The sequence below is a fragment of the Bombina bombina genome, chromosome 2 (assembly GCF_027579735.1).
Source record: "Bombina bombina isolate aBomBom1 chromosome 2, aBomBom1.pri, whole genome shotgun sequence".
Taxonomy (NCBI): domain Eukaryota; kingdom Metazoa; phylum Chordata; class Amphibia; order Anura; family Bombinatoridae; genus Bombina; species Bombina bombina.
This window is the reverse complement of record NC_069500.1, coordinates 1,288,164,981-1,288,180,708: the sequence shown is the minus strand read 5'-3', so window position 1 is coordinate 1,288,180,708 and position 15,728 is coordinate 1,288,164,981. Positions and strand designations below refer to the sequence as shown.

The following is a 15,728-nucleotide window of genomic DNA, read 5'->3' as shown; positions in this document are numbered from 1 at the left end:
CCACAGAGTTGCTCTCTCTGCATCGGTTTGTAAAAAATTGGTATTGCAGGATGACTCAATATCGAGGCATCACTGCAATACCATAAAAGTGGCTGGAAGCGATCAGGATCGCTTCCACCTGTCATTATATGGCCGGGTTATAATACAATATATTTAATAATTATTCTTTAAAATAAACCTCCAATAAAAATGCATATACCAAGACAATCAATAAAATTAATGTAAATTCCTAAATTCTTTTTATTAGTTAAAATTTATAGACAAATTGAATTATATTTGTAGAAGCCAGACCTGAATCAAACTATACACGTTTAACTATTATGTTATGCAAAGATCATAAAATTTACCTTTAGAACTAGCCTTATTCACAATTGAGTTTTATTAAAAATATCACAATAAGAGACTAAGATATAAGCCACTAACATTCAGAATTATACTTTAACAGTGCTTAATTAAACGATAGAACAATATACACTCTAATTCAAACACCAGGAGTTATATATATTCTTAATGTAAACAGTCAGTTTAAATGCCAATTTATCTATGTTGAAATAAGTTCTTATTTACCTACAGTTAAGACAAATTCTAAAATATATTTATATATTTGCAAAAATAAATTACTTAGCATACAAAAGACAAGCTTAACACTGTACAGGACTATGAAACACAAGGTTAAAATACAATTTGTTCTTTTAGACCTGCTATTACAGCAACAATGGATGTTTGTTTTAGATATTACCTATATTTAGCAACCGCTTATACTTTACAAAAATAACCAAATCGATATTCAGCTTCCAATTTTTCTCAACAGGTCCAATTTCACCTCAGAATACAAAAAGGAGTATTTTGCATGTGGAGAAGAAAGGATAGCTTTTATGCCTTTAAGTAACTGTATCCAATGCAGCCAATTTCAGTTACCAGTTAGCAAAAGTCAGCCAGCAGCCCCTACACTATCTCCATGCTTGGGGTTAAATCATGTGATATAACCCCACCCCTTTTCGTTCTGTACCATCATTGGTGAATTGGTTTGGGAGGCCCTTCAAAGCTAAACATCTCATTGGACACCTGGGAGGTCTTATCGGATTGGCCCTTTATTTGTTCCCTGGCAATGCATCTTTGTTAACGGGCAAATCTTTTGGCTGTAATTCTCCCATCGCAACACCGGGGGCAGCAGACAGAGACAAACAGTTTCATTCTCAATACGGCTAACAGAAAATTACAGATTATTGTATATTTTTATTATGTATACTATAATTTGATATTAATAAACTACAGTATGTGTTTAATATTCATAGGATCATATAGTGCTATTTTCTCTGATCACTACAATACCAGACATAAGCATATTTTTAATGATCCAATTAATAAGCAATCTATACTGCCAATTATTCTCTTAAAATCCATTTAAAATAGCATTTGGTTATTTCCTTTTATTCATATAAAACCACAGCATATTTCATATTCAGTACACCTCTTATTGGGACAACCACACGGGTATTTGTTATATGCCTGGAAAATAAAGAAATAGATTATTAAAATTGGTCATATCAAAACCTTAAAGCATCCTATGTTTAAAAAAAAAATACATAGGTTAAGACCTGATGAAATCTTTGTCTAAATATTTATTTGAGTATTCCCTTATATGAAGATTATATAGATAATTTATTTTGCAAGATTTACTTTTTTATGTTACACAGAGATTTCAAATGCCAATTTGTCTGGGATCTGTACATGGGAAACTCTGCAGGGGACAATTTACACCCAAATGATACGAGCCATTTCTTCAGATAGAAACTGTTTTTTCCTGAGTCCAATCAGGCTTCAAACAAAATCCAGTGAGCCATGGTGCTAAATTATCACGTTTGTTTGCATATGTTTCTTTCAGATTAGAAAGTATATTGGGAAATTTCAAAGGGCTCCTGAGCATATTTTCCACCAAAACACAGACTATTGACTCCATTAACCAAGGGGTTTCTATGACTTAGATAATGAGACAGAAGTTTTCTCTTTGAAATAACTTAAATGTTATCTTAATTAGGAGAAGCATATCTTATGTCTGATCAAAGATTTACAATATACAAACTGTAGATGGCCATCTCTTTTGAAGTGATTTGAAATGACAGTCTGAAATTAACTAGGCCAATTGTCTTTTCTAAGATTAGTTTGAAAACAATTTCTTTTGATGAATTGGGACACAGGCCTGTGCTGTATCCTGTGTAATCAAAAGAAGTGGGGGCTAAATTACACACAGTGACATTTGGTGTCCACAACCATAGATTTATTAAATAATAATAAGTATATATATATATATATATATATATATATATATATATATATACTCAGATGTCTTGACACACCGCTTGAAAGACCAGAGGGCGTGCCAGGAATGTCCTTGGTCGTTAAGGGTGTTTTTTGTAGGACGTTCCTGGCACGTCCTTGGTCCTTAAGGGGTTAAGGGCAGTGAAAAAGAGCTGAATGCCTTTTTAAGGGCAATGCCCATACAAATGATGTTTTAGGGGCAATGGGTAGCTTAGGATATTTTTAGAGTTAGGTTTTTTAATTTGGGGGGTTGGTTGGGTGGCAGGTTTTACTGTTGGGGGGACTTTGTATTTTTTACAGGTAAAAGAGCTGTTTAACTTAGGGCAATGCCTTACAAAAGGCCATTTTAAGTGCTATTGGTAGTTTATTGTAGGCTAGGGGGTGTTTTTATTTTGGGGGTGCTTTTTCATTTTTATAGAACTATTGGATTAGGTGTAATTGTTTTTATTTTTGATAACTTAGTTTATTATTTTTGTAAGCTTAGTGTTTTTATTTTTTTCATAATTTAGTGTTTATAATTTTTTGTAATTTTAGATTTTTTAAGTTTTTTCCTAGTGTTATTTTTTTTTTTTAATTTTTAATTTAGATTTTTTTATTGGTAGTACTTTTTTATTTTATTAGAATAGTAATGTTAGGTTAATTTATAGTTTAATGTTAGGTTCATTTTTATTTCACAGGTACGTTTTTATTTATTTTAATTTAAATGTAAAGTTAGGGGGTGTTTTGCGATATGAGGGGCTGGCAGTTTAGGGGTTAATAGGTTTATTTAGTGGCGGCGATGTGGGAGGCCGGACGTTTAGGTGTTAATAACTTTATTATAGTGTCGGCGATGTCGGGGAGCGGCAGAATAGGGGTTAATAACTTTGATATAGTGTTAACGATGTCGGGGGTGGCGGATTAGAGGTTAATAGCTTTATTTAATAGTCGCGATGTGGGTGGGCGGCAGATTAGGGGTTAATAAGTTTTAAATAGTGTTTGCGGTGCGGGAGGAGTGGCGGTTTATGGGTGTTAGTGTACTTTTTAACATTTTAGTTATGAGTTTTGTGATACATTTTTGTTGCGCAAAACTCATAACTATTGCTCTCAGGTGGCAGTTTGGGTCGTGTCGGTATAGGCTGTAACACAAGCATTTTAGCCGGACCGCACAACCTGTAATACCGGCCCTATGGAAATCCCACACAAAAATCTAGGTTTGTGTAATCTAGGAATCTAGGTGTGTGTTTATTATGTTTGATAAAACTGTTTATAATATTTATTAAAAATTATAATTTCTTTCAGATCAAAGAAACGTTAAGTGGAACTGTAATAACAGCAAAAGATAATTGGAATAAAATAAAAGGATCGATAACTTCAGTTGGCGTTTATAGTCCTTATTTTTGTGGCAAAAACCCTATATATAAGGTAAGGTAACGGTTATTGATTAACATTGTGTAAATATATTCCTTTAAAGCACTGTTTTTACCACTAGTGTTAAGGATGATGCAGCGTTGAGTAAATTAATGTGAAGAATAGTTACACTGGGTTAGATGAACATTTGTAAGGTTCTTGAGTATCCCGCTGACCTGTAGAGGTTTACGCTGTCGGCATTTATCATTGCACCAGCAGTTCTAGTGAACTGCTGGTGCAATACCGCCCCCTGCAGATTTGCGGCCCGTCGGCTGCTGCAGGGGGTGTCAATCAACCCGATCGTATTCGATGGGGTTGATTTCTGTCTGCCGCCTCAGAGCAGGTGGTCAGGTTATGGAGCAGTGGTCTTTAGACCGTTGCTTTATAACTTGTGTTTCTGGTGAGCCTGAAGGCTCGCCAGAAACACTGGGCATCAAGCTCCGTTCGGAGCTTGATAAATAGACCCCCTTGACTCACTATTACTCTGTGTCATGCCTAGCATCCGGCTCCTACTGAGTGGGTTTTGTCCTTGCTGTTGTGCCACTTGCGGACTTTAGCTACTTCCTAGTTTTTTCTTATAAGTTTCTTGCTTTTTGTTCTGTAGCTACACCTACCTGGGTCATTTGCAGCTGCTATAAGTTTATTTAAACCCAGCCCTTTCCTGATTTATTTGTGCTCAATGTAAATTTGCACTTGTCTGCTTAGTGCAATTGAAGACTTTGGGTAAAGGGTTAGGGCTAAACACAATATAAATGCATTAAAATAAAATGCTGCAATCATATATACACTATCTGATAAAAATTATCAAAATTAAATATTGAAAACAAAAGTTATAAGGGTTCAAAGGTAAAAGGTATACGACAAGGTATTTGAATGGAAATGGCTATATTGTGTATATATATATATATATATATATATATATATATATATATATATATATAATATATATATATATATATATATATATATGTGTGTGTGTATATAAACACATATATACACATGTATTCAGTTACATACATACATATATTTACATTCTAATGTTCTTCACATAGGGGAAAATGTATATATAACTATACCTATATATTCATATAAATATATAGGTATAGATATATATTTTACAAAAAAAATCATTGAATAGATATAGAAATATATATTTTAACAAAAAAGAACATTTTCTTCTATGTTAAGAACAATATAAAATATTCATAACTCACTTCTGTAATAGCGAACTTTTAGTTTTTTGAAATTAGTTTGCTCCATTAAAGTCTATGAGGAGAAGTTAACTCGGTCACGGTATCTGAAGTCCTGAGGTTTGTGCACATCGAGTTTTGCTTACACACAATTTATTTACTTTCAACTTGTAATAGATGCACTATCCTGTCTGGGTAAACACAAATTCACTTCCAGCGGTGTCTGAGGTTAAGTGAGTAAGCGCTAAATACCATTACATTTGAAATCTGGCGCTTATTGAGCTGGTCTCTGGGTGTGATTCTTTTATTGATGCTCCAGTGTATGATTATCCACTTTCCTGCTGTTTTTGTACCTTGTCTTCCAGTTCTGGATTTTGACCCCTGCTTGTGATCTGTATTTACCCTTTGCCTAGTGATTCTGCATTTATTCTGCCTGTTCTGGATTTGGACCCTTGCTTGCGATCTGTTTTTGCCCTTTGCCTTGTAATTCTGCATTTTTTCAGCAAGTTCTGGATTTTGACCTTGGCTTGTCTGACTACCCCTTTTGGAAAACCTTTTTCCTGGGTTTGATTTTGAATTACTATTTTACTAGCCTGTCATACCTCAGAAAGTTTTCAGATGTAACATTGGTTTTATGCACGTGCAAAAAAGGCTACCTGCTCAATCACTTAAAGGGACATTAAACCCAAAATATTTTTTTCATGATTTAGATAGAGAATACAATTTTAAACAACATCCCAATTTACTTCTGTTATCTAATTTGTTTAATTTTTTAGATATCCTTTGTTGAAGAAATAGCAATAGCACATGGGTGAGCCAATCACACGAGGCATCTAGGTGTAGCCACCAATCAGCTGCTACTGAGCCTATCTTGATATGCTTTTCAGCAAAGGATATAAAAAAAATTAAGCAAATTAGATAATAGAAGTAAATTAGAAAGTTGTTTAACATTGCATGCTCTATCTGAATCATGAAAGAAAAAAATGGGTTCCATGTCCCTTTAAAGTTGCATAATAATAATAATAATCTGCACTTTTACACTAATACAAATGAGCAAAATCCTTAATCAAACAAGTACACATGCCCTCTGTACCAATAATGCCCCTGTTCAAATCCCTTAAAGAGACATCCACACATATCTCTGGTTTTGGAGCACAACAGTTTAATTGCAGTCATGCCACTTATTAGCATCACTAAACACTATAAAATAGGGTAAGTAAACAAAGAGAGACTTCAACCTGCGATACCTAAACACTTAATATTGCTTGTTTCATCGTGTGCATTTCTTTAACTCTACATGGAAACATTAATGAGGTATGTAACTTGTTTTTTGTTGTTTTTGTGAGATACTTTTTTACTTGAGTGGTATTGGCCTCTATTTATCAAGCTGTCAACCGCAAATATGCTGGAATTCCGCAGTGTATTTGTGGCGAGCCTGATTCGCCTTAGTTATCAAACCCTACAGACCGGCAAAAGTAGAATTTTGTGACGTAACATACTATCCGCCGGACTCAGTCCGACACAGATCGATGCTTACATCACTCCAGATGTTCTGAATGCAAGTTTAGCACAATCTGACTACTTTTGCTAGTTATCAAATAACTAGCAGGTACACTCGCCACTTTTCCGGCCCAGCATACCTGGTTTTCAATCTACTGCCCTGGAGGCGGCGGATACCATAGGAATCAATGGGAGTCTGAAAGCAGCGAAATCGCATGTTCGCTGCTGCCCGATATCCCATTGATTCCTATGGTAAATGTCTACACCTAACACCCTAACATGTACCCCAAGTCTAAACACCCCTAATCTGATCCCCCCTACACCGCTGCAACTAAATAAAGTGCTTAACCCCTAAACCGCCGCTTCCGGAGCCCACCGTCACCTACATTATACATATTAACCACTAATCTGCCCCCCCCCATACCGCCACAACTCTATTAAATGTATCAACCCCTAAACTGCCGCTCCCGGAGCCCACCGCAACTCTAATAAAGTGTTTAACCCATAATCTGCCGCTCCTTATACCGCTGCCACCTACATTATATTTCTTAACCCCTAATCTGCCCCCTACACCACCGCTACCTACCTACATTTATTAACCCCTAATCTGCCGCCCCCAATGTCGCCAACACTATATTAAATTTATTAACCCCTAAGTATAACCCTAACACCCACTAACGTAAATATAATTTAAATATATCTAAATAAAATTACTATTATTAAATAAATTATTCCTATTTAAAACTAAATACCTATAAAATAAACCCTAAGATATTTCTACAATATAACTAATAGTTACATTTTATCTAGTTTAGGGCTTTTTTTTATTTTACAGGCAACTTTGTATTTATTTTAACTAGGTACAATAGTTATTAAATAGTTATTAACTATTTAATAACTACCTAGCTAAAATAAAGACAAATGTACCTGTAAAATAAATCCTAACCTAAGTTACAATTACACCTAACACTACACTATAATTAAATAAATTCTCTAAGCTAAATACAATTAAATACAATTAAAAACAATTATCTAAAGTACAAAAAAACCCCACTAAATTACAGAAAATAATAAAATAATATAAATTTTTTAAAACTAATTACACCTAATCTAATCCCACCAATAAAATAAAAAAGCCCTGAATGAATGGTCCTTTAAATGACGTCATCCAAGATGGCATCCCTTGAATTTCGATTGGCTGACAGATTGGCTGATAGAATTCAGCCAATAGGATTGAACCTCAATCCTATTGGATGATTGCATCAGCCAATAGGATTTTTCCTACCTTAATTCCGATTGGCTGATAGAATTCTATCAGCCAATCGAAATTCAAGGGACGCCATATTGGATGACGTCATTTAAAGGAGCCGTCATTCAGTCGTCGGATGTCGTTGGAAGAGGATGCTCTGCGTCGGATGTCTTGAAGATGGACGCGCTCTGCGCTGGATGGATGAAGATAGAAGATGCCGCCTGGATGAAAACTTCTGCCCATCTGGAGGACCTCTTCTGCCCGGGTTGGATGAAGACTTCTGCCCGTCTGGGGGACCACTTCGCCTGGCTTCATTGAGGACTTCGGCCCGGTTGGGTGAAGACGTCTCAAGGTAGGGTGATCTTCAAGGGATTAGTATTAGGTTTTATTAAGGGGGTATTGGGTGGGTTTTAGAGTAGGGTTGGGTGTGTGGGTGGTGGGTTTTAATGTAGGGGGGTATTGTACTTTTTTTTTACAGGTAAAAGAGCTGATTACTTTAGGGTAATGCCCCGCAAAAGGCCCTTTTAAGGGCTATTCGTAATTTAGTATAGGGTAGGGCTTTTTATTATTTTGGTTTGCTTTTTTATTTTATTACGGGGATTAGATTAGGTGTAATTAGTTTTAAAAATGTTTTAATTATTTTATTATTTTCTGTAATTTAGTGGGGTTTTTTTGTACTTTAGATAATTGTTTTTAATTGTATTTAATTATATTTAGTTTAGGAAATTAATTTAATTATAGTGTAGTGTTAGGTGTAATTGTAACTGAGGTTAGGTTTTATTTTACAGGTATATTTGTATTTATTTTAACTAGGAATTTATTAAATAGTTAATAACTATTTAATAACTATTGTACCTAGTTAAAATAAATACAAAGTTGCCTGTAAAATAAAAATAAATCCTAAGATAGCTACAATGTAACTATTAGTTATATTGTAGCTGTCTTAGGGTTTATTTTATAGGTAAGTATTTAGTTTTAAATAGGAATAATTTATTTTTATTTATTTAAATTATATTTAAGTTAGGGGGTGTTAGGGTTAGTGTTAGACTTAGGTTTAGGGGTAAATACATTTAATATAGTGGCGGAGGTATAGGGGGGGCAGATTAGGGGTTAATAAATATAATGTAGGTGGCGTCGGTGAAGGGGGGGTGCAGATTAGGGGTTAATAAATATAATGTAGGTGGCGGTGGGCTCCGGGAGCGGCGGTTTAGGGGGTTAAACACTTTATTTAGTTGTGGCGGGGTCCAGCAGCGGCGGTTTAGGGGTTAATAACTTTATGTAGATGGCGGCGGTATAGGGGGCGGAAGATTAGGGGTTAATATGAATAATGTAGGTGGCGGTGGGCTCTGGGAGCGGCGGTTTAGGGGTTGATACAATTATTAGAGTTGCGGTGGGCTCCGGGAGTGGCGCCGGTTTAGGGGTTAATAACTTTATTTAGTTGCGGCAGGGTCCGGGAGTGGCGGTATAGGGGTAAAACAGTATGGTATAGTGTGGGTGTTTAGTGACAGTATACCAAGAAAGCTGTAAAAAAAGCCGAAGAGCAGCGAGATCTATGACTGTTAGTTAACAACAGTCCGCTGCTCATCGCCCCCTACTTGGTGCGCGGCTTTTTGACAGCTTTTTTGATAATTTTGGAGAACGTATTCAGGTCCGCGGCAGAGATGTTAGGTGATCTTAGGCGAACGTATTGGTGCCGTTGAATGCAGGTAAGTTGACGGCTTGATAAATAGAGGCCATTATCTGCAGAGGTATATTGTGATTGTAACCACTGGGAAAATACACTGATATCAGCAGATCTGTTACTTAATTGACTTCTAGGGGTAAATTTAACAAGGGCTGAATACCCCCTGTTCCCCTAGTTTCTGCGCGAGCCTTCGGGCTCGCCGGAAACAGCAGTTAAGAAGCAGCGATCTTAAGACCGCTGCTCCTTAACTGTATCCGCTGCCTCTGAGTGCCGGACAGCAATCAACCCGATCCTCTACAATGTCCACAGCACATATCATAAAATTCACTTTTGATGTCTGTTAACCATTAAAGGAAGAATTTTATCATATGTGCTGTGGACATCTACTTTGTACCTTTGTGACTGGGGGATTTGGCAGAGTCCCTGTCTTCTCGTGCACTACAATACTCCATAAGGTTGCTGTTACATTTCTATGTATGTGTGTGTGCATGTCTTTGGGGTCAATTTAACAAGGGCCGAATGGCCCTTGTTCCCCTTGTTTCCATGCGAGCCTTCAGGCTCGCTGGAAACAGCAGTGAAGAAGCAGCTGTCTTAAGACCGCTGCTCCTTAACTGTATGCCCGCCTCTAAGCGGCGTACAGCAATCAACCCGATCCTATACGATCGGTTTTTATTGATACAGGGGGCGGCATTGCACAAGCAGTTCACTAAAACTGCTTGTGCAATGCTGAATGCGGACAGCGTATGGCTATGCTGTCCTCAATAAGCACATAATATGCTACAGAATATTTGGGAATTTTGTTTTCCTGAATATTTATTGCCAGTACTATTAGATATTTTAAATGAAACAAATACTGAATATTAGTTAAACACTTACATTCATTTTCAAGCTAAAATGCCCTGATAGCGCTAATAGCAGGCTCAGCGCTGCCGGTTCCCAGGGCCTGCACTTTAGGACCGTCTTTAGTGTAGACCCTGCGAACTACTGCTCTAAGCCTCCTATTAGATGAGGGGCGGGTTAGCGTGGCTCTCCAGCTTGCTACAGTTAAGTATGGTACTATTTAACGGAAACTAATGAATACTGAGGAATTTTGTCAGTATTCATTCTTTTTATTTAAATTTAGGGGTGCATTTGTTTGGATATTCATTTTGTAGAAAATAAATTATTATGCCTATTTTGTTACGAATTTGCATTCATGATGAAACCAAATGCACGTCTATTATATATATATATATATATATATATATATATATATATATAAATATATGTATATATTTATATATATATATATATATATATATATATATATATATAGCTCATTAACTATGCTTTGAAAAGTGATGCTGTTAAAATGAGGAGGGAGTTGCCACACACTTTGCCTTGGGCCCAGTGACCTCTAGTTACGTTAGCAAATTCAAAGAGAAAAGATCCCAGATACACAAATATCCAAAATCACAATATTCATTACAGAATCAATATACATCAATACAGAGAAAAACCTCCATACAAAAAAACTTGCTCTAGTAGCCACTAATTAGAAAGCATTTTAGAAAAAATATGTCTGAGCGAGTCAATCTGATGCATCAGTATTTAAAACAACAAATCATATAGCTGTAAATTATGTATAGTTCATAAAGATTATCATGGAAAAGTACTCCCAAAGATCACCCCTGGGGGCCAATTTATGAAAGTCAGGCGGACATGATACGCTACACTGTCGGCATTTAACATTCTAGTGTACTGTTTGTGCAATGCCACCCCTTTCAGATTTGCGGCCGCTAGCAGGAGGTGTCAATCAGCCCAACCAGAGACAGCGGAACAGTTAAGGAGCAGCGGTCTTAATACCGTTGCTTCTAAACTTATGTTTCTGGCGAGTCTTGAAAAATTGCCGCCCTGGTGTTTAATAAATCAGTTCATATAGAAACTGTTACTAAGTTGTTCATGCAGCTAGAGTATAATATAATATAGTCATGCACATTAGTCAATATAGCTATCCTGCCCTCAACCAGGGGAATGTCCACCGTGAGGGAACCCCTCTGTCCTAGGATCCTACCCTTGTGAGTGTCTGCCACAGCTTAAAGAAGGCAATAGGTAAAGGTAATCCAGCACTTTGGATACATGTACGTCACCAAAAGCCCCAGAAAAATAGACAAAAATGAATAGTAGGTGACAGCAAAAAACAGCATGACTAAGGGATTGTCTCCTGAAACATCACTATTTCTCTGCTATGTAATATACAGTATAATAAACAGTTTTTTGCTGCCACCTACTATTCATTTTTGATAGTTTAAAGAAGGAACAATCTCACCTCCATGTGACATAGAGTAGCTAATTAAAGGGATATGAAACATTTTTCTTTCATGATTCAGATAGAGCATGTAATTTTCTTTCTAATTTATTTCTATTATTAATTTTTCTTTGTTCTCTAGGTATCTTTTGTTGAAAAGCAGTGACGTATGCTTAGGAGCTTGCCCATTTCTGGAGCACTATATTATTATTATTATTATTATTATCATGTATTTGTATAGCGCCGCCAAATTCCGTAGCACTGGGTACAATGATAGGGGTATACAATGACAAAGATTTGTGATAAAATACAAAACATACAAAAAAAGAGAAAAAGAGTCCCAACTTGATAGCTTCTATATATTAGTAAAATGCCCAAAACTTATTTCACTGGATTAGCTGTGATAACAGTCTCTATTAGCTTCCCATGTAACTTATAAATTGTATATCGTATGTTCAAACAGCTACCCTGTCAGTCAGGACACCAAGAAGCAGTAGTAATTGAATCCTTACTTTGGAATACAAAAATAACCATTAAGTATTGGTAGAAAAGTGTCCAATAATGAGTATAGAATATTGTGCCCGTAATAAAAATTCCGTTATCAATCAGAGTCACTGATAACCCTTATCACTGTAGGATCACCATATTCTTTCTATAACATTTCCAGCAATAGATAATCAACAAGTACTCCTTGTAGTCACACAAACAATCCACAGTATCAAATGTAAAAGGTTGAAAATAAATCAGTTCAGGATTACCAGCTGGGTCCCAAACACTCACCGGTCCGTGTGCTCACTCGGGCAGCAGCCCGTCTACCATACGCAGATTGAGCGTCCTCCTTTACTGCCTGATGTCACGACTTAATGGCTCTGGGTGAGTTGGAGATAGAGGGAATGGTTTTGCCTGGTGAAACCAACTTGAACAAGACTAAGAGTTATAAAAACCCCTCTACCTTCTACCCTATCCAGAGCAGAGGGAACATTATAGAGACTTTCTACAAGCGAGTAGAAAATGATCTAAGGCACCTTTCAATGAACCAGCCAAAATCAGTTATGAATATGACTAAAATTGGACAAATAGCCCTGAAGTCACTTGAACAGAATGTAAATATTGTAATCAAAAGGGCGGATAAGGGTGGCACAGTGGTCATTATGGACAGGGCTGACTATATTGGAGAAGCCCTGAGACAACTGAATGACACAGACAACTATGAGCACCTGAGTCAGGACCCTACGAATAGATTCCAATATGAGCTTGTGCACCTTTTGGATTAAGCAGTGGAAGATGGACCTACCAAAGGTGCACAAGTCTCTGGACAATATTTAAGGTAGACCCATAGTTAACGGGATAGGGTCGATGTTGGAACATCTCTCACAGTGGGTGGACGGTGTTCTACAGCCACTGGTTAGGGCTCTTCCCAGCTATACTAGAGACTCAAAGCAGGTGCTGAATCAGGTTGAGAAACTACAATGGACAGGGGAACTTGGATGGCTCACTGTAGATGTGGTCTCACTATACTCCTCTATTCCCCATGTTTGGGGTTTAAAAGCAATATCTTTTTTCTTTGAGAGTGGAACCACACACAGTGAGCCATTCAGAAATGTTGTTTTAAAGATGACTCAATTTCTTCTGTCCCACAACTATTTTCAATTTGAGGGGGAATTCTATCTGCAGAGACGTGGGACCGCTATGGGTGCAAAGTTTGCGCCCACATACACCAACCTATTTATGGGTTGGTGGGAGCGGTCCCATGTCTATGCGGATAGGAACCCCTTCAGACCTGCCATTAAATTGTACCTTCGGTACATTGATGACTTGCTTTTTGTGTGGCAAGGAGATCTAGCAAGAAAGTTTGCAGATTATCTTGGGACTAACGACTTGAATTTAAGTTTTACTTTTGAGTTTAGTAGAGACCTGGTATACTATCTGGACCTTGAATTGAAGGGATGGCCCTCAGGTAGGGTCACCTCAGAGGTTTATAGAAAACCTATATCAGGCAACAGTCTCCTACACGCGAGGAGTTGCCACCCCAGACATATGCCCCATTCAGTGTCAAAGGGACAATTTGTGCGGCTCAAAAGAAACTGCACTTTAGCCCCTTGCTATGTGAAACATGCAGATGATCTGGAGAATCGATTACAGCAAAGGGGCTATAACAAAAAGGTCATTAAAAGAGCCAGGAATGAAGTCGATTCATTACCTAGGGAACAACTTTTGCAGGATAAGAGAGTCCAAAATAGGGAATCACGACACAACAAATTAACTTTTGTGACAGACTTTTCAGCCCAGTATGATGAAATCTGTGAAGTGGTCCGGAAACATTTCAAATTGTTAGTAGCAGATGATGCTCTTGCGGAGACAGTTAAAGAGGGGTGTAGATTTTCCTATAGGAGGAATAAGACTATAGGCAATTTAGTCTCACCCTCTCAACTCAAACAGCCAGTCTCCCAAAGGGCATCATCATCATCATGGCTCAGACATAAAGGCACATACAAATGTGGCTATTCACAGTGCAAGGCATGTGAGCACGTTCAAGTGGGAACCTTCTTTTCTTCAGTGGTGACAGGGGAAACCTTTGAGATTCCCTCTTGTTTGAACTGTAGATCAACTTACTGTATTTATTTGCTCTGGTGCTCAGCCTGTAATTTACAATATATAGGTTTGACCACCAGAGATGTCCGCTCAAGGATAAGAGAACATCTATCCACTATTCAGATTGGTAAGAGTACTACACCTTTGGTATCTCATTTTGTACAACATCACCATAAAGATAGCAGATTCCTAAAGTGGACAATCATTGAAAAGGTCTTACCTCAAATAAGAGGAGGGGACCATTTCAAGACCCTAGCAAGACAGGAAATGTACTGGATCTTCAGGCTCCAGACCAAAAAACCTCTGGGCTGAACTCCGAGTACGATTTAATTAATTATTGGACTTAGTTGACAATGACATATGGTTGAGCTTATTGCCTCAATTTCTCTCTGAATTTAACCTGTGTGGTTAATACATTTGAGTGTAATGAACCTCTATAAGTCATAGCTGGAATTTCAGTATTAATATAAGAACCTGATGGACTGGTAATATCCATGAGTACCTTTTAGTATGACAAATTTTGAATATCTTTAATGAAAGATGAAGTTATATATAAAAGACTAAGATTAGGAGGTTCAATCAGTCGGAAAATATTTCTAGCTTTGTTTATGCTACCAGTTAATTCAGAAATAGGCTTTTTTACATACAACAACTGGGTTCTGAATGAAAATATTGTTATGATGCTATTGTTTACTTAAATTAACTTAGATCTTTTCAAATATAACATATTGGAGTTTTAATGTACATTAGATTTGAGTTAGAGTTAAGTTTGATATAATACAGATGATAAGAAGTTATATGTACAAACATGATTTGCACTTAGGCGCAATATGTCTCTCTATGCTTAGGCAAAACCTCTGTTTCTTTAAATTTCAATAAGTAGCTCTACCAATGAGAGTGGAGCACTGGGTATTAATGGTTGCATATTGTTGGAGTTTTTTATGGACTATGAATACAGCTCTCCTAGCCGAAACGCGTTAGTCTGTGCACAGGGGTTTTTATCCCTTCTCTCTATGTTTAATTTTAACTAAGATAATAAAGATTATAATTTTTAAAAAAAGGTGTTCAGCAGAAATCTTTTTCATTTTTGCGGTAAAAATACAAAACATAACAAAACTAAACAAATCTAGCACAGGAGGAAGAAGGCCCTGCTCCGGAGAGCTCACAGTCTATATGTTTAGGGTGCAGAGATATAAGGTTGGGGTAGCTTGTTACATCGGTTGTATTTGCAGCAGTGAGTCAGGCAGTTCATGTACATGTATTAGTTTGGTTTGGATGCAGGATGGAGGAGAGATAGTAAGCCTCTCTGAATAGGTAGGTTTTCAAGGATCGTCTGAAGCTATACAAGGTTGGAGACAGTCTAATGGAGTGGGGTAGAGAGTTCCAGAGGACAGGAGCAGCACGTGCGAAGTCTTGGAGACAGGAGTGGGATGTAGAGATAACAGGAGTGTAGAGACGTAGGTCAGAGGTTGATCGAAGAGGACGGGATGGGGAATATTTCACGATGAGAGAGGAAATATA

At 37.1% G+C, this 15,728-nt stretch overlaps 1 protein-coding gene across 2 annotated transcripts in view; it reads left to right on the top strand.

Moving 5' to 3' along the window:
- The window catches only part of LOC128650283 (uncharacterized), a 422,276-nt gene that overhangs the window by 313,678 nt on the left and 92,870 nt on the right, over positions 1-15,728 (top strand). For both annotated transcript variants that reach the window (XM_053704109.1, XM_053704108.1), the window contains exon 17: positions 3,598-3,720. In XM_053704109.1, coding sequence (XP_053560084.1) covers positions 3,598-3,720 — 123 coding nt within the window. The remainder of the gene's footprint in view (positions 1-3,597; positions 3,721-15,728) is intronic.